At 44.9% G+C, this 18,952-nt stretch overlaps 1 protein-coding gene across 1 annotated transcript in view; it reads left to right on the forward strand.

The window, feature by feature from the left end:
* Positions 1–18,952, forward strand: part of gpr158b (G protein-coupled receptor 158b) — a 29,936-nt gene extending 10,984 nt beyond the window's left edge. Inside the window, exons 3-11 of the mRNA XM_076972472.1 lie at positions 5,720–5,822; positions 7,516–7,727; positions 8,889–8,957; positions 11,186–11,295; positions 12,214–12,452; positions 14,319–14,457; positions 15,875–15,980; positions 16,132–16,278; positions 16,503–18,952. Of these exons, the coding sequence (XP_076828587.1) occupies positions 5,720–5,822; positions 7,516–7,727; positions 8,889–8,957; positions 11,186–11,295; positions 12,214–12,452; positions 14,319–14,457; positions 15,875–15,980; positions 16,132–16,278; positions 16,503–18,266 (2,889 nt within the window). The 3' untranslated portion in view covers positions 18,267–18,952. The remainder of the gene's footprint in view (positions 1–5,719; positions 5,823–7,515; positions 7,728–8,888; positions 8,958–11,185; positions 11,296–12,213; positions 12,453–14,318; positions 14,458–15,874; positions 15,981–16,131; positions 16,279–16,502) is intronic.

Consider the following 18,952-nt stretch of genomic DNA (forward strand, 5'->3'; position numbering starts at 1 on the left):
TAGTCCTGAAACAGAGCCCCCCTGTATATACCCCACATGACTACAGATAGTCCTGAACCAGACCCCCCCTGTATATACCCCACATGACTACAGATAGTCCTGAAACAGGGCCCCCCTGTATATACCCCACATGACTACAGATAGTCCTGAACCAGAGCCCCCCTGTATATACCCCACATGACTACAGATAGTCCTGAACCAGACCCCCCCTGTATATACCCCACATGACTACAGATAGTCCTGAAACAGAGCCCCCCTGTATATACCCCACATGACTACAGATAGTCCTGAACCAGAGCCCCCCTGTATATACCCCACATGACTACAGATAGTCCTGAAACAGAGCCCCCCTGTATATACCCCACATGACTACAGATAGTCCTGAACCAGAGCCCCCCTGTATATACCCCACATGACTACAGATAGTCCTGAACCAGACCCCCCCTGTATATACCCCACATGACTACAGATAGTCCCGAACCAGAGCCACCCTGTATATACCCCACATGACTACAGATAGTCCTGAAACAGAGCCCCCCTGTATATACCCCACATGACTACAGATAGTCCTGAACCAGAGCCACCCTGTATATACCCCACATGACTACAGATAGTCCTGAAACAGAGCCCCCCTGTATATACCCCACATGACTACAGATAGTCCTGAACCAGAGCCCCCTTGTTTATACCCCACATGACTACAGATAGTCCTGAACCAGAGCCCCCCTGTATATACCCCACATGACTACAGATAGTCCTGAAACAGAGCCCCCCTGTATATACCCCACATGACTACAGATAGTCCTGAACCAGAGCCACCCTGTATATACCCCACATGACTACAGATAGTCCTGAAACAGAGCCCCCCTGTATATACCCCACATGACTACAGATAGTCCTGAAACAGAGCCCCCCTGTATATACCCCACATGACTACAGATAGTCCTGAAACAGAGCCCCCCTGTATATACCCCACATGACTACAGATAGTCCTGAACCAGAGCCACCCTGTATATACCCCACATGACTACAGATAGTCCTGAAACAGAGCCCCCCTGTATATACCCCACATGACTACAGATAGTCCTGAAACAGAGCCCCCCTGTATATACCCCACATGACTACAGATAGTCCTGAACCAGAGCCACCCTGTATATACCCCACATGACTACAGATAGTCCTGAACCAGAGCCCCCCTGTATATACCCCACATGACTACATATAGTCCTGAAACAGAGCCCCCCTGTATATACCCCACATGACTACAGATAGTCCTGAACCAGAGCCACCCTGTATATACCCCACATTTCTACAGATAGTCCTGAACCAGAGCCACCCTGTATATACCCCACATTTCTACAGATAGTCCTGAAATAGGTGACATGTTTACTTGCCTTGCTGAACCGCCCACCTACAGGCAGCGGCGTGTACGTATTTATATCCCAACCCCACTGTCTACCTCTCTGCTTCTATTCTTTCCTCGGGAAGCAGCAGGTCTCGGTTCAGCCCGTGGACGGGTTTAAGTACTTGCTGGACTTTCTAGTGCCATGACCCGCGAGTGATAACCCCCCCCCCCCCCCCACCCCCCCCACAGGACAGCATCGTGCCATGGCTTCCGGCCGGAGTGCGTCACGTGGCTCTGAGCGGGAGTACGAGGGGGCGATCTGAGCGTGCAGCACTGGTGGATAACAGCTTCTACGCTCTTTTCACCTTTCGAAATACAGACTGTGCTCACCTTCTCACCGCCGTTCGTACCTAGTAGGACCAGATAGCTATGAGAGTTCAGGAACTTCAAGGTTAGACTTCAAACAGGACTAATAAATAAAATTGTGATGCCCATGTGTGAGGACAGAAAGTGTCCTTGTTCTCCACTGTCTTCATGTCAAGAAAAGGGGCCCAGGCTAATATAGGGGTGTAATCTTAGGGCTCAAGCATTCCTTTATGATGTTCGGTCCATATCTCACGGAACATTAAATGTGTTTTGTGTGGGGTCTAGTGAATAGCGGAAAACATAGCAGACAGGATTAGCATTCATGACACGTGCACAACTGTGATTTGACAGCATACACTCTGGGGAGAAGACAATGGGGCATTCTTTGATTTATTTATTAGCGCAGTGGAGATAGCCAGGTCAGCACAGGCCAAAGTCCCTGAAGGTGTGCTGTCATAGTCGAGCATGCACAGGCACACACACACACACACACACACACACACTCACTCATAAGATCACACACACAACCACAAGAGCACACTCATCACACACATCACACTCATTACACACATCGCACACACACACACACACACACACACACACACACACACACACACACACACACACACACACACACACACACATCCAAATATATCCCCCTTTTCCTTTCAGTGTGGTGCCTGCAGACAGACCTTGGCACCACACTGAATGGAAAAATCCATTGGATTTACTCAGCTGAATTGTACATATTGGTTCCACATGAATTGTTTGCGTTATCAGTCCAAAATACATTTGCTTTGCATCAACAGCTGACCTCAGTTCTTGGCCCATTGCATTCTGGGTTCAAACAACAATATACTCAGTGACTCAATCCTCTTTTTCAGTGAAGTCACTGCAAAGTACAAGTATTTGTGCAAGGGTGTCATGAATCAGACATCCACCTGATTTATATGTTCCTTCTGCAGTTAGTGGGGAAGCTGAGGAGGTGTTTATTTCTCTGATAATGAGTGGCTTTTAAAGCTCTCACACCTGAGATCTCCTCCAGTTTCTCAGCAACAGACTCAAAACATCATGACGATTCACATTATAGCTGTACCAAGCACACATTATAATCCACCAGTGCAGGCACTACCACTGTATTCTGAAGTCAGTTAACTGATTATAGCTTTTCAGCTCTTATCTGCCTGGATAATTTTAATATATATTTAGACAGTAAAAGGATGTCAATATACACACACAGACACACACAGAATGAAGAATGGCCAAAAATCCCTATAAACACACTCCTAAACCTTGTGGACAGCCTTCCCAGAAGAGTTGAAGCTGTTCTTGCTGCAAAGGGTAGACCAACATCATATTGAACCCTATGGATTAAGAATGGGATGTCACTTAAGCTCATATGTGAGTCAAGGAAAGTGAGCGAATATTTTGGCAATACAATGTAAATATATCATTTTATGTGAATAACTGCAGTGAGTTGTTCTGCAGTGAGATTTGTAGAGGTATAAAAATTGCAGAGAAATACACAAAGTTTCCATAAAAACAGAACATTCTAGACATATGTAGTTCATCAATTCAGAAGCACTTTGCTCAAACAGTTAATGAAGGACCTCTGTCATCTTTCTCTGGAAACTTTATATATGTATAAGAATATTCTAAAAATGGAATGGAGATAGAGCTATTCAGCAGGCATATCTAATACACTGGTCTTCGACAAGCATGTGCAATGATAATAAATGTAGACTAAATGAAATGGGTCTCCTGTGGCCTGGGATGTAGAAGACATCATAAACATAGTGTGTCCCTACGGGGAGACAGGAAGTTGTGTCGGAGCATGAATTAACATCCAGCCCTAATCAGAGCCTTGCCTTTTTTAAATTAAATACACTCCCTTGAACCTGCCTGCTGAGACTCTGATGCATGACTCCTAGACTGACAGGTGGGTTGGGTGGCAGCGTCACTGGACTGACCAATCAGACTGTGTATGTGGGCGGGGGACCCTGCTATTTAAATTCAAAGTAACCCACAATGTAGTTTCTGCATACCGAGCGGCCAACAGCCACAATATGACCACTTTAGCGTGAAGTGCTTCGTGTTTCCAGACGAGGACTCTATTTTTTTTTTACCTTCAAGCTTCCTAATGATCTCAGACAGCACAGCAATAAAACACAAGGCATTGGCTTTACATGGTGGGAGTCTGTATGGTCTGCTCTGTCAGGCTCTCCTGTTTGTAACAACAGTGAAGGGCTTCTGCTACAAGTAGGCGTCTTTATTTTCGCCAGCATGAAATAACGGCAGAGGCGTGCCGAGGTCACGTTTGCTGCCCTCGTCCTTTGTGTGTAGCGTGCGCAACCAAACACACGCACTCTCAGTCCTGCAGGGAGACTTCGTTATGTAACTGCTGTCTACGATGTATCAGACGACTGATACAGACCTGAGTTCTCCTGAACTCTAAAGAAGGGCATTTCGACTGCTAATCTTTGGGATCATTCAGCAAACAGAGAAGGAAGACATCATCTATATCAGAACTTTCAATTGCTATTATCTTTCATCAGATTAGGTGGGAGGGGTTCAACAAAAAAAGTTTAAAAACTGGTTACTGCTGATTACCCATGATTCCATGCTTTGATTGCATGAGTGAAATTTGCCCTCATATAAAGCAGGTCCTGAGAACTAATATGGGATTCGGTCTGCCGTCTCAGTTTCTCATGTCACAGACTCCGTTTGATCCTTTTGATCACATCTCCCTCTGGGAGCACCTATCAGTATTTGGCGGCTCTGGTTCATTAACTACTGGCTGCTTCCATCTCACTGGCAAACTCCCGTCTCCCATTACCGGAGAATACGAAGACTCACACAACCCGTAAAAAGTGCCGCTATTTCTCCCAGGTGCATTTTAGGGTTGTTTTGTTTCCATTTCTGTCCTGGCTTTGTTGTTTGAATTCTCAAAACATGATTTTCAAAAATTCTCGATCAAATAATGGCACTAAATTCAGGACATCCATCCAACAAACAAACATAACCTCAAATGTGCTAGAGTACAGCTCCGCTCTCCCATGTGTTGTTTAGCCTGTTTGATTCAGCATTTTCCCAAAGAGCAAATACCTTACATAAGAAAACCTGGCCTCTTATTATTTGTGACCATTTCAATATTACCTCTGATGAATGCAACATTCAAATGTTTTAGGGGTTACAGCACCATGACAATTGAAGCCTTTCTGATGCTGAATTTATCTACAATGACTAAATTCTAAATTGTGTTTACAAAAGCTTCTAAATTTGGGCTCAATTCAGACCAGCAACATGTTTGCTAAATATGTACACCTGGGAGACTTTTTTCCAGCACATTTTAATTGTGCAAAGAAGTCTAATTCCTAATTTGGATGTTAATTAGAATTTTATGCAATGACAAAGCAAGCCACTGTCCCTAGGCAGTAGAGCTTAGACTCATTAGCTGGCTCAGGGAACCCAAGTAACTAGGCCTAATATAATAATGAGGTCAGTCAGTCTGGCTTCAGAGAGAGGAGAGCAAATAACACATGTGAATGAGACACAAACATTAAAATGTCTTCAGTATCTTGGACCATATACTGGATTCTTCACTTTAACAATCTTCTTGTCTTTTTGTGCTATTAGCATAACCAAGCTGTACGGGTACTTCTTTGAGAAGTAAGTAAAATAGGGACCTTGCCCAATGGAGCAGATAGATTGAGGTGCTCGCAATGCTGAGGTCATGAGTTCGATTCCCACAGCGCACAGATGATGAATATGTAATATATAAGTCACTTTGAATAAGAGAGGCTGCCAAATGAAACAAGTAGATGCATTTTTCAAATAAACAAACGACAACATATCCTCTTGTATCCACACGTATTGGCACAGTCATCTCACCAAGATGCTTGACTTCAATGTAAATTTCTAAAACGTGCAGGTTTGCAGTTTAACCTTGAATGTTGTCAGCTTCACCTAGAGGGACCAAAGCACTAACACCATGTCCTGTCTCCGCAGTGCAAACCCGTCACGGGACACGGCTTCGTGCTGGACAACTACAGGTGCCTCTGCAGGACTGGCTTCTACCACCCCAGCCAGGTGGTGCTCAACGGCTTCTCCAGTGAGTGAAGCTCCCCTGGTGCCTTCCAGATGGGTCACGTGTAGAACCGTAGGGTCTGTCCTCGGCCGTGCGCCAGACGAACAGTGGCCTGTACCCACAAAAAAAAAAAAAAAAACGGATGGGGAACTCGACACGGGTGAAGTTGATACGGGTGGAGCTGCGTTGTAGTTGCAGCGTAAAGGTGGAGGCGCGTGGGGGTGGGGATGACAACTAAGAGGGCTTTTTAACGACAAGGCACGACGCGATCGTATTTATCCTGCTTGGAGATGGGGAGAGGTTAACGATCACTCTTCCATGTTCGGCGTCTGTATCCAGATCATTACCTTTGTGAGCAATGGCGTTTATCTGCACACAGTCATAATTAGCCATCGGCGATGTTACCTCACCAAATGAGCGCCTTGTCACTTTGCCTCGGCCCATCGGTCAGTAATTACGTCCCTGATGCGCTGAGCTGCAATGGCTGATTTTCCCATGGTGCATTACAGAGGCAGAGCATCAAATAACCATTTGTTTCCCATCGTACTAATCTAATTTGTTCTGTTTTCCAACCCCTGGGAGGCAGAGAGAATGAGACAAACATTTCAGGTTCTGTTCATCCTTATTTACATTTTTATTACTTGACTTTTTTTCAGTTCTCACAGAACGCTATATGCTTTGTATTATGTGAGTTTCAATTTTATTTCGATGACACTGTGAAGTAAAAAACAGGAATGAGATATGGTGTGCATGAGCACAAACACACATGCACTGTGTGTGTGTGTGTGTGTGTGTGTGTGTGTGTGTGTGTCCATATGTGTTATTTGCATGTGTGTGAAAATGCCTGGATGATAGCTGGAGACTTCTAATTCATGGTGATGATGGTTGAACATTTAAAAGCTCTGCAGCAGGTGAATAAAAGCATGGAACAGGATTATATGTCCTGCCACCGTCTGATACACACACAGAGCAGGACATAATATCCTGTCACTGTCTGATATACACATGCACAGCAGGACATTATATCCTGTCACCATCTGATACACATACGCACAGTAGGATATTATATCCTGTCACTGTCTGACACACACACACAACAGGACATTAAACCTTTGCCTCACATACATGAACTCATTCCCGCTGAATCCTAGTTGCTAAGGGTGCCACTTGAATCTACCGAGTCCTCCCCACACACGCACAAACACACACACATACACACACACATAGACACACATACACACACATTAACAAACTAAAATTAGCTCATGAGTCACCAGTGAAACAACTGTGTTTCTTAATGAAGTGATACCAGTACACAGATGCTTCGCCTGATTGACATGTAGGAGAAGAATGAAGATGTTTGAGGCAGATCTATAAGGCAGATCCATCACTTTATCCAAGTCTGTAGCTCACGCAAAGCGCTTACACACTGTGTTTAATTGAGGGTTTGAGCAATTTGTCACTCAAGCGGAGAAGACACATTGCAGGTCAGAGCAGTAATGTGTCGGGCATTTAGGTTTTTAGGGTTGGACTCCCTTTCATTATGTACTTGTATAGGACTGAGTACAAGACCATTGTAGCATGAGTCGATCTCAACTGATGATAAAAATAATAACACTAGTTGTGTATAGCGCCTTTCACTCCATAGACTCTGTATGTGGAACCCTGTTATTCCTTTGCCCCTCTTGCTCCTGGGTGCTGTGTCCCTGCACGCCAGAGGCCCGTGAGGGTCCCTACGTCGACGAGGCGGCCGAGGGGCCTGGGAGGTGTTTGCCCTGCCACGAGGGATGCACGTTCTGCCACGACGACGCGCCCTGCGTGGCACGAGAAGACGGAGCCCTCCGCCTGGCCGTCATCTCCTCCCAGGGTCTCTGCATACTGCTGACCTTTGGCAGCATGGCGGCGGTCTACCACTACCGGCGGAATAAGGTGGGGTGCAAAACAGCCGTGCAAAGTCAGTCCTTAAGAACTGTGTTATATCATACATATTATTAGGAGATTTTATAATATTAAGAGATTTCTCCCCCTTCCCTTTTGTTGTCACATTGTAATTTAACGTATATTATTTTTAGATGGGTCGCTTTTTATAAGATAGCACAACGATGTATACATTATTCATTTACAATGACCACCAACTTATTTAGAAACACCTGCTCTGCATCTGTATTCACTAAGCTGTTTTGACACTAGTTTGACCTGGGTTGGCCTTAGACACTTAGGTAAGACAGATGGGTTAAAGTCTGCAACTGCTCACCTTTACGGGGTTTCTATTAAAGGAGAGTGAGGGAGGGGAATTCAGAGTTGTGCTGAACTGTTCTGTTTTGGAGGGACTTCAACTAAGTTCATTTTTCTGTACCCAAACCATAACAGACCGGCAGTGTTTTTAGGTGAACCTAAAATCAAAACATGAATCTGAGTGAACCTCTAATGGTAGTGCAAAGGAAACCTCTGGAGAACCTCTAGACAGCTGTTTGCGAAAGTCTGATATATGAAGATACTTACTGCTAATGCAGTGCCAGGAAACGAATCCCCACTGGTGTCTTTCACTGGAATGGAACGTCTCGGCTCGATATTCCTTCAGGTGAAGCTCAAACCGGAACCATCTCAGGATTTCGTCTAGCTCATTTGTTGTTATAGGGCCCAAAGGACAAAGGATTCATTCTAATTGGCATAGAAAGTGGCCCCTATACACTAAACCTCCTACAGAGGGAACATTTGTAATCTTATCATTGCAATTTATAATCATGACACAAGCACAGTGACAGACGCGTTGTGTGAATATAGAGTACAGCTATTAAAATCTGCTCCAAATTGATGTAAAAGCCACAGACGCTGTGGACACTACGCAGTGTCAGCCTTCCCATGATGCATCAGCAGGGAGCACTCTGAGCTCTGGGGATTAGAACTTCCCCCCTACACCCAGGACTGCTGTCACATACGGTCTTTGAAGGGTTTGCACTTTTTCATCTCCCTCTCGCTCCGAAGGCTTTCTGCCTTCCCCTCTCTTGGCTTCTTTGTGATCTCCTTTCTCCTTCTCCCTCTGTCTCTCTTTCTCTGTCTTCCTGATCCCTCTCTTTTTCTCCTTTTTAGAGAATTAAAGCCTCTGGTCTTATTCTTATGGAAGCTATCCAGTTCGGAGCCGTGCTTCTCTATTTCCCCGTAAGTTAAAATCTTTACAGTCACAATTGCAAACATTCTCAGCCCTTTCAGTCCATTACAAAAGCAGCACTAACTCATCATGTTATACAGTACGATGGATTATTCCAGTTTTCGATTATCCTTAAGACCCGACTCCCTCAAAACATGAGCAGCTGATTTCATCCTACCGTGAAAATCTTATTGATGTACACCATATTCTTTCATTCCACCGAGGCCTCTTCTCTTATTGTTCAGCTTGGCTGGTCCCAGAGAACAAGGATAATATATTGTCTAGCGTATTGTGTAAGTCTTTTATACAGAGTCTGTATTATCACCGCACAATGACTTGGAATCCCTGCTCAGGAATTAGCACCCAGGGTAAATTTGCTGTTCTCAGTTGCCGAACGATTTGATTTAAATTCTGTCTAACGTGTCCTTTAATAGTGAGATTTCTAGTGGGCTTGCAGAAGATGGATGTCGCATAATAACTCGATTACTCACGATCATGTCACACTTGGGTGAGAGAGTTCACCAAAGTTCACTAATTGTCATTAATGGTTTCCTTCCTTTTTCCTGCTGCTTCTTTGCTTGAATGTTTTTCAGTATCAGAAGTGAGAAGTTGTTCTTTTACTAGTTTTTGCTGTATGAAATGCTGCACAAGGAAGATGTACAAAATGCTACATTGTTTCTGCCAGTTCCGTACACCATGATCTGCAAAGTCTCCTTTCTGTACGTGTTAACCAGAGGTGATGATGGTGTTTCTCTGTGGCAGCTGGATTCTCATCCTGATGGATGTGTTAAAGCATGCTAAAGCTTCCAGCTCTGTTTCCCCATCCACAGTGGGAGGTATTAGCCCACCTGCTGTCTGATAGAGGGAGAGGAAGGAAAGAGGGTGTTTCATCATAGGACATGGTCCTGATGTTCCTCTCTCAAGTTATTTCACCATACCTTGTACCTTGTAACACTATTAGGTCATCTTAATTTAATGATCTCATTATCTGACAGAAAGAAATGTATACATTCTCTATGCGGCAAGGGCAGGAAGATGCTCCGATACACACATTATCTAAGGTGTACCCAGTCAGAGGGTGTGTGTGTGTGTGTGTGTGTGTGTGTGTGTGTGTGTGTGTGTGTGTGTGTGTGTGTGTGTGTGTGTGTGTGTGTGTGCCACTGTACTGCCGCAATCTTCTGCTCTGCTGTGGAGTGCTATGCAATTTTAAAGAGTCCATCAAGTACTACTGCCATTCGTTTAAAAATAAACACACTGATTAATTAATGCCGAGGTGTCTGGGTGAGCCCCACTTTCCTGTCTTCTGTCTCACTGACCAAACACTAGCTCCCCAGCCCTCTGGGGCGGGAACCTAATGCTGAAAGGAGCCTAGTTTTAAACACACCAATAAATGCTGTCATTTAAAAAAACTTTGTTTAATGTTCTGAGCCGAATCAGAATATTTTCTTCTTTCTTACTTTCCGTCTCTTGGATCTCACTCGCTCAGCTCACCTTTTTAGCAGTACGACACTGTATACTGTCTTCTGCACATGATAATTACATCCCATAATTTGACGTTAAAAATGCATTCCAGTTATCACGCCTCCACTCAAGAGTATTTCTGATTATGATGAAGAAATGCCTTTCTACAGTGTTTTCTAAGCCCGAAAGCCTCAACTAAACGACTTTTCATTTTGGTTAGAAGTTGGAGCCAGTCTACGAAGACAGGGTGTATTTTTAGGGTTTTCCATGCTCTCTTGGCAGCTACAGGCGAGCAGACGATGGATTCCAGAGTGTGCAAACTGTGCCGAAAGAGCTTTGGAGTAGGGAGGGTTTTGGTGAGGGAGGTTAAAAAATCAGCAGCACCTTCAAAGGCTCACACAATTTGAGATTACAAGCGATCAGCCAAGCAAAAGTAATATCACGGTTGCTTTTTATATTTTGTAACATTCTTTGGTGTGGGTTTTGGGGGCTATAACAGTTTACTGTAATAGTATAAAAGCTATAAAACCTCACACTGACACCTTTCCTTTAAAGGCTAAGTATGCAGTATACCGTGTCATCATTGGTAAACATGGTAAAACCACATCCACATCAATGTCTAGCTCTGTAGGACCTTACACGTGTTGTCGCCATGTGTGAAAGTTTGTTTATACCGCCGTTGATCGTCCCTTGTGAACTGATCCAATGGCGGCCTATAACAAAGCGTAATTAGCAGATGCTAACATCAATGCTAACACCTGTGGTCCCTTCCTCATAGGTAATGATCCTTTACTTCCATCCGAGCGTGTTTCGCTGCATACTGCAGAGGTGGCTTCGCCTCATGGGCTTTGCCACTGTGTATGGAACGCTGATCCTCAAACTGTACCGGTATGCTTCCATACAACAACAGCCACGCGACAAACATGCTAGCTACAGACATTGCTTACACAGGCTTCTAAACTGTTCACCTTAAAGAACCAATGAAAGAAGAGATACCGATGCTTTGCTTTCCAAATGAAAGGCTGACCCACACAGTTGTTCTTTGCGAGGCGTACTAACTGTGTATGAATCCAATCGGACAGGCTCCTCAAGCCGCCCACGCTGCTTTTGTCTAGAGGACACTTGCAGGATAGTCTAGCAACTGGGAACAAGAGCATAAAAGTGGATTGAGTAACGAAATGGATTGACAGAGTACAGACAGGGAAGGACATACATTATGATCCCTCAAACTCAAAGGCATATTTCATATTAATAATTGTTGTAATTGTTTTCAGTAATACAAAACAAAAACCAAATGTTACATTTATGTTGATGCAGAATTAACAAGCAGCTGTTAATTACTGAAGCTAATTAATGCATAAAAATTATTTTCAAAGTTATTTCTCACCAGTATCTTGAGTTGTGATCACCACTTCATAAATTCAAGGCACTCTGGATATTAAGTTTATTTCAATATAATTTGTGCTCTAAACCTGCCACACACATTTGAATCTTGAATTTTGGAATAATTTCCACCACTTCTTAATCATTTTGTTCTGACAAATCAAATCTTGCCAATTTAAACATAAAAAGGCAGTAGTAAGAAAAGACAGGCAGAAAGACTGTATTCATACTTGGCACGTAATCCAGACAACTGCTTAGTCCCGCTGTGAACCTCTTCCAGATCAATTATTCTGGTGCCCAGTAATCCTGCCTCATATGATTACAACCCTCCCTGGCAAAACCGACTACATTTTCACATGAATTGATGCCAGAACGAATGTCCTTTTTCTTGCTTAGAAGATAGGTGATGTCTTTTCCTTCCAGGGTGCTGAAGGTCTTCCTGTCACGCACCGCCCAGAGGGTTCCATACATGACCAGCTGGCGGGTGTTGCGGCTGCTGGGTGCCATCCTGCTGGTCGTCCTCTGGTTCCTGGTGGCCTGGACCTCAGCCGTGTGCCAGAGTCGCGATGCCCACCTTGCTCTCATCGCCGTGGGGGTCACGCCGGAGGGCCTTCAGTTCAGCACATGTCTGCTCGACTGCTGGGACTACATGATGGCTGTTGGTAGGTGCTTTTTTAGCACGGGCTATCAATAAATAGTCATTTGATGTGGTTTATGCGAAATGAGCTCCAAGCACACTTTGTGGGAGTTGTTTCAACTGCAGTGTGTGGATTCTGCAGTTATTAGTGTGTTTTGAGGTCTGCATCGAATTAAGATTTGCCAACACTGGAGATATAAGTGAGAGAAAGTTTTTGGAAACTACATAAAACAAACATGGAGGCTTTTGTAGGATTTCACATGAGTACCATTTGGTTAGCCCCCCACCACCCCCCACCCAACACTCCCACCCCCTCAAATAAAAATAAAAACTGTGAATTCCCTCTTTGCACACACAGCATTGCCAGCAATTCCAAACTAGCAAGCGAAAAGCAGAAGATATTACGGTCTCAAGGCTCAAAGCTGCTGCTTCAGGATATGGAATCTAATCCTCCAAGAGCAGTTGAGACCCGGTGAAGCGCATAGCTGGGAGACTGGGCCTGCTGTCACTCTCCATCTCTCTCTCTCTCTCTCTCTCTGTCTCTCTCTCTATCTCCCTCCTTACCTTTCTCTCTCTCTCTCTCTCTCTCTCTGCCTGCCTCTCTTGTCCCTGTCTCGCCCTCTTTCCTGTCTTCCTGCTGACAACCTTGAGAAAGCAGACAGTGAGAGGGTCTGCTCAGCTCGTGGTGTAGATAAGGTGAGGGGAGTGGTGGCACATCTCCTGACAGTGAGCGTTGCTTATGAATGAGCATGAGCAGCTCTCTCGCTCTGTAGTGGTGCAAGAACTAGCAGAGAATGGGAGATGTTGACAGTGTCCTTACTAGCTCAGCTGCGGTTATTAAAAAACCTCAGTAGTCACAAATACTGCATTCTTTCATCTGCGCAGTATAGCATACCGCGGTTCATGGATCATGGTGCAACGCTATCATGCCTTCATTTTCTCATGCACTGATTATTGTAATTCTTTCTTGGTCTCCCCGCTTGGGTTTATCCAAATCACAGGAGCTAGAGTCCTCAGTCATATCACCCAGCTCACATTACCCCTGTACTACATGAGCTTCATGGATTAGCCATTAGTACCCTTACTATGTCCAAAACCTCCTAACACACTCAAATCTTCTCCATGCACACTGTCCCTCTGATCTTCTTCATCCACACTGTCTCACACCCCCAGATCTGTTGTTGTTGTTGTTAGTATTAGTAAATGATTGAAAGCAGCCACCTAATTGAATGGTTTAAGTGGATATGTGATACAATGAGAGACAATCAGTCATGGTTTGCTATTGTAAAAGTGTCTGTTGTAAATTGACAAGTATATACTGTAAGATCCTGCTCTTTACCCAAAACGAATCTAGGGGAGTGTCTCTATTAGCAATAATGAAGGCATGATAGTGTTGCACCATGATCTATGAACAGTGGTATGCTATACTGCGCAGATGAAGGCATGCAGTCTTTGTGACTACTGAGGTTTTTAATAACCGCAGCTGAGCTAGTTGACTGTTGATGTAGTTGACATAGATCTCTGTGTTATTCTGAGATCTTAATCTGAAGACCTACTCATGTGACCCAGCATCCAAACAAAAGGCTTTTTTTGAGCTGTGACATATAAGGCTGAAGGACTGAATTAAAGTGCAGGTTAAATGAACAAATTCTGCTGGATATGTTGAGTCAGTGGATCAAATGCCAGTGAATAAGCATTCATTATGTGCCAGTGAACTGTCAGAGGAGCCAGAGAGGAGCAGATGTGTGACAGGAAGAGGGCAGTCACCTTTCAAACAGTAGGACAAACACCCCCACCAACCCACCCCCCACCAACCCACCCCCTGCTTCCAACCACGCTGAATAATCAGTGTCCGTGTGATGCTCTCTCCCCGCCCACATGGCTGTGCTAGCGGAGTTCCTCTTCCTGCTGTGGGGCGTCTACCTGTGCTACGCCGTGCGAACCGTGCCCTCTGCGTTCCACGAGCCACGCTACATGGCGGTCGCCATCTACAACGAGCTTCTCATCTCAGCGATTTTCCACATCATTAGGTGGGTGACACTTAAGACTGTTTGAGGACAACGAGGATGACATGGTTCCCATAAGCACGGTGGTTTGTGAGCATGCAGGAAGTAACTGTGTCAACTCCCAGATTGTGGCTCATACAAACGGAACAAAAACAGCTTGCGTTTTCCAATCAAGAGACAAAAATCCAGTGTGAATTATTTTCAGTGTTATAGCTAGATTAATTGTTCTGCAAGAAGTAATAAATAAATCTTTTACAGCTGAGCACTGACATTCATGTTCCTATAGGTCAGCTCATGCTTGTTTACATTTCTCTCTCTTCTTCAGTGATTAATTGATACATTAAAGGCATATAACGCATCATCCGAAAAGCATCTTTGGATCACGGTCTTTTAACGGTTCCCAAAAGAATAACGGCTGCTACAGGCAGAGATGTTAACCTACTTAGCTTAGATGGCATTGGTAGTGTTACCAACAACTGAATGAGGACAACACTGCGAAGCTTACACTATGCATTGGTGGATGCTTTGGTTAAGGGGATCATAGCTAAGACTCATGTAATTGCCACATGGTCATGCGTCAACAGACATTTGCTGTGAACACTTTGGGAGATACTGAAGCTACATGACTTCAGCACAGATAAGCCAGTCGAAAGAGGGTGAATGAAATGTTCCTGCTCAAGAGATCTTATGCATACCTCTGCCAAGGCTTAAAATTATCCCATCGTGCCCCTGTTTCCATCTCACGAAGAATATTCCAACTTTGATACTTTGATACTTTTGATACTTCTACTGCTCCATTTTGCTCCTTGGTGCCTGACTTTTCCCTCTTTGGAGCGAATCATGTCAAATTTATTCTGCTTTGGAGAGACGAGATAAGCAACAGCAAATTCTGCAAGGCGCCCACATCTGGCCGCGTGGACATAAGCAGACTTATGTTGATACAGTGGGGGAAACACAGCTCCTTAGCTGTCTTCAGAGAAGCGAACCACATCGGTGTGTTTTAAAGGTGTTATAAAGAGCGAACAATTGCCCCCATAGGGTGTATTGTTTTCCAAATGCTGTGGGTTACCCGCTGCCCCTGCCTTTGAAGTGAGGCTGCAACTCCTGCTGGGATTGGAGATAAGCCGAGGGCTTCAGAGCTCTGCCAAAGCAGGCCTAATGTTCTTAATGAGGAAGAACCCTGTTATTCTGTACTATAAGAGTCAAGAAGTGTCCTTAGGGGCCATGGACTTGATCCCTAGTGAATAAGAGTATAGTGCTTCAAGGGAGTTTCTTTTAATGATACACAATTTCATTATAATGTTCTTTAATTAATTGGACATTAACATTGTATTGTATTACTAGCGACAGATCAAAGAACAAGTGCTGAACATTGTTTGTAGGCAAGATATCAGGTGTAGCTTCTTCAGGTTCTTCAGAATTCTTTTGGTCTACTTTGCAGATTTACGCTGGCTCCTGGACTACATCCAGACTGGATGCTTATGTTATTTTTCGTCCACGCACATCTGACTGTGACAGTGACACTCGGTTTGCTACTCCTCCCAAAGGTGATTTCTTTTACTTCCTACCCACAACCACCTTTCTACAAATGTGGGAAAATATGAAGTGAAAAAGGATTCACATTGTCTGAATAATATTTTGTCAGTGGTTGAGATGTTATGAATAAACTAAAGTAAAGATGGCTTCCTTTTGCTGCAGTTTCTGTTCACTGGGACTCACATGCAGGAGGACATCACTACCGAGGCCTACGAAGACGAGCTGGACATGGGCCGGTCTGGCTCCTACCTGAACAACAGCATTACTTCAGCTTGGAGCGAGCATAGTTTGGACCCTGAGGACATACGAGTGAGCATCCTGTGCCCTGTCCTGTTCATTTAAAAAGTCTTATCAAGGTGTATTTTAAATGGATGACACAAACCACTTTAGAGAACTTTGTAGTTCACACTAGATTTTAGTCACTTGGTAGTGAATTCAGCCACTTAGAGAATTTCACTGAAAAGCACAAATTCAAGCTGAAATATTCTTCCAAAGTAGGATACAATTACCAGTCTACCATTTTTCATTTTTAGGAAGAGTTAAAGAAGCTGTATTCTCAACTAGAAATCTACAAGCGGAAGAAGATGCTGGCCAACAACCCTCATCTACAGAAAAAGCGCAGCTCCAAAAAAGGTATAGGACGCTCGATCATGAGACGGATCACCGAGATCCCAGAGACGGTGAGTCGTCAGTACAGCCGTGAGGACAGGGATGGCAGTGACCACGGAAGCAATCGCAGCACCCTGCGTGGGAGCATTTTCGAACTTCCACACGGTGGCAAGTCCAGGGAGGAATCCCTTAAGAGCAAGGTGTTCTCTCTAAAGAGATCCCATAGCTATGACCACACCTGTGACCAGGGTGCGGATGGAGCACCCGCTGACAAAACGGAGAGCCTGACCACCGAGGCATCTCTGCTGGACACTCTGATGGGCAGAAGGTCTGCAAAGAAAAACCCAGAGGTACCAAAAGTTGAACCTGCTGAATCCACAGAGTCAGTCCCCCTGGTATGCAAGTCAGTCAGCGCGCACAACTTGGCGGCAGATAAGAAACCTGTGCACCTCCGAACTTCAATGTTGCAGAAATCTTTGAGTGTTATTGCCAGTGCCAGGGAGAGGACTCTGGGACTTGCAGGGAAGACCCACAGCATCGAGGATACCAGTAAAAAGGGGCTCAAGGCCAAAGACACCAGGATGCTCTCAGGGGTGGAGGAATCACCTGAAGGGTTCCCAAAGATGATCGCTAGCCAGTCTGTTGAATACACCAAAAGCCCGAGCAAAATGGGAATCATGAAGCAGCATGTGAGTGGCAGTCAACCTTCCATTTGCTTTGAACCAGGCAGGAGCAAGGACCTGTATGACCTTTCTGAGGTTTGCCCATGGGAGGTGGAGGAAGTGGCTACTCCATCAGATGGGAAAGGCCAAAAGCATGTTTCTATCGCTCCAAGCGAGAGCACCACAGTCCATGGGAGTGTCTCCAAATGTGGACGTTCTCAACACAAACAGAGGACAGTGGTCCAGTCGCCCTCGGACCGTCGCCGTTCCAGAGATAAGGGTGGCAGCAGGGAAGAAGGGAGTGCTAAGCAAGATGGGAGGAAACCCAGATCACCCCTTAACCTAATGGCACACAAAGCAGATGCGTGCCCTTGGGAATTCGAGGACACGCCTTCCAAAGCAATGCAGTCTGCAGGCCTGTCCCCTGAGAGGACCAGACGCAAGAAAAGTGTCACTCCCACAGATGGAAAGCCCAAGATTATACTTTCAGACATCTCCAGGTCCACTGGAAGCCTTCTACAGCCCCCAGCACTAATGGTGGATGTTTGTCCGTGGGACTATGATCAACTACCGTCCCCTGGCCAGGAGAAAACCTCTAGCCCTACACACCAGTCAAAGAGAAGGGATTCTGGCTCAAAAAGAAAAGGTTCTTGCTCGTCTAAGGGCAAAGGCAAGATTAAAGAGGACAGTGGGCAAATATCCAAAACCAGGGAGAGAAGAAGTTCTTCAGGCAAAGCTTTAGAGAAAAGGCGGATCAGCCAAACGTCAGATAGTGGCCAAGTTACCATGACAGCATCTGGCAGGAGGAGGAGCTCCACACGAGAGGCTGAGATCATTGACAGTAGGCATACTGAAGTGTGCCCTTTGGAGACAGAGTGTGTGCTGAGCACCACCTCAAAGGACCGCCGCTCCTCGACAAGGGACCGCCACACAGCTCCTCAAACAACAACAGCCACTGCCAGCAAAATCAACATGGTTGAGGTGTGTCCATGGGATTTTGAAGAGTCATTAGAAAACAGTGCATGAAACTTTTGCACATGATATTACACACATTCTAAGGATAATTCATTATCCTTGAAGAAATAGACTTTTTCTGTTCCGACATAAAGCTCTCCAGTCCCTGTGCTGACTGAAGGTCATGGTTGGTATATGTGAGGAACTGCCTTGTATTCACACATGACTGATCCGTTGTTTTTATTTTTTTTTAAGACAAACATGATTCATTCAGAAAAAATTATGCTGAAAATATTTTGTGTTGTGTTTGAGACAAACTGTAATTAATGCTACTTTGTTGTTGTTCGATTTTGAGATATGGAGAGAAATTATCCTGATCCAGAAACTCAGACCATTACAAGCCAATTGTAACGGCGGGTGCAGGAGGCAGGCACCACAACGTTAACGGTGAACATGGAACGTTTATTTGAATCAAAGACGTGAAGCTCCGTGTGGAGCGCGAGCAGCACATACACAACACTCGCGCAGACACGAAACTTTAGACAAAGACGAGCACAAGACATTGCGTGAGCGCACATTAAATAGGTGGTTAACACATACCCTCGTGATCTCGAGACAAGGCACAGGTGCGACTACGAACACGCTCACAAACAACCCACACCCACGGAAGTACTAATATGGACATAACAGCACGCAGACAACGTAGCGGCACGCCCACAGGGAAGGGTCCGGAGCTGTGACCGTGACACCAATATGGA

Source organism: Brachyhypopomus gauderio, chromosome 14 (genome assembly GCF_052324685.1).
Source record: "Brachyhypopomus gauderio isolate BG-103 chromosome 14, BGAUD_0.2, whole genome shotgun sequence".
Classification (NCBI taxonomy): domain Eukaryota; kingdom Metazoa; phylum Chordata; class Actinopteri; order Gymnotiformes; family Hypopomidae; genus Brachyhypopomus; species Brachyhypopomus gauderio.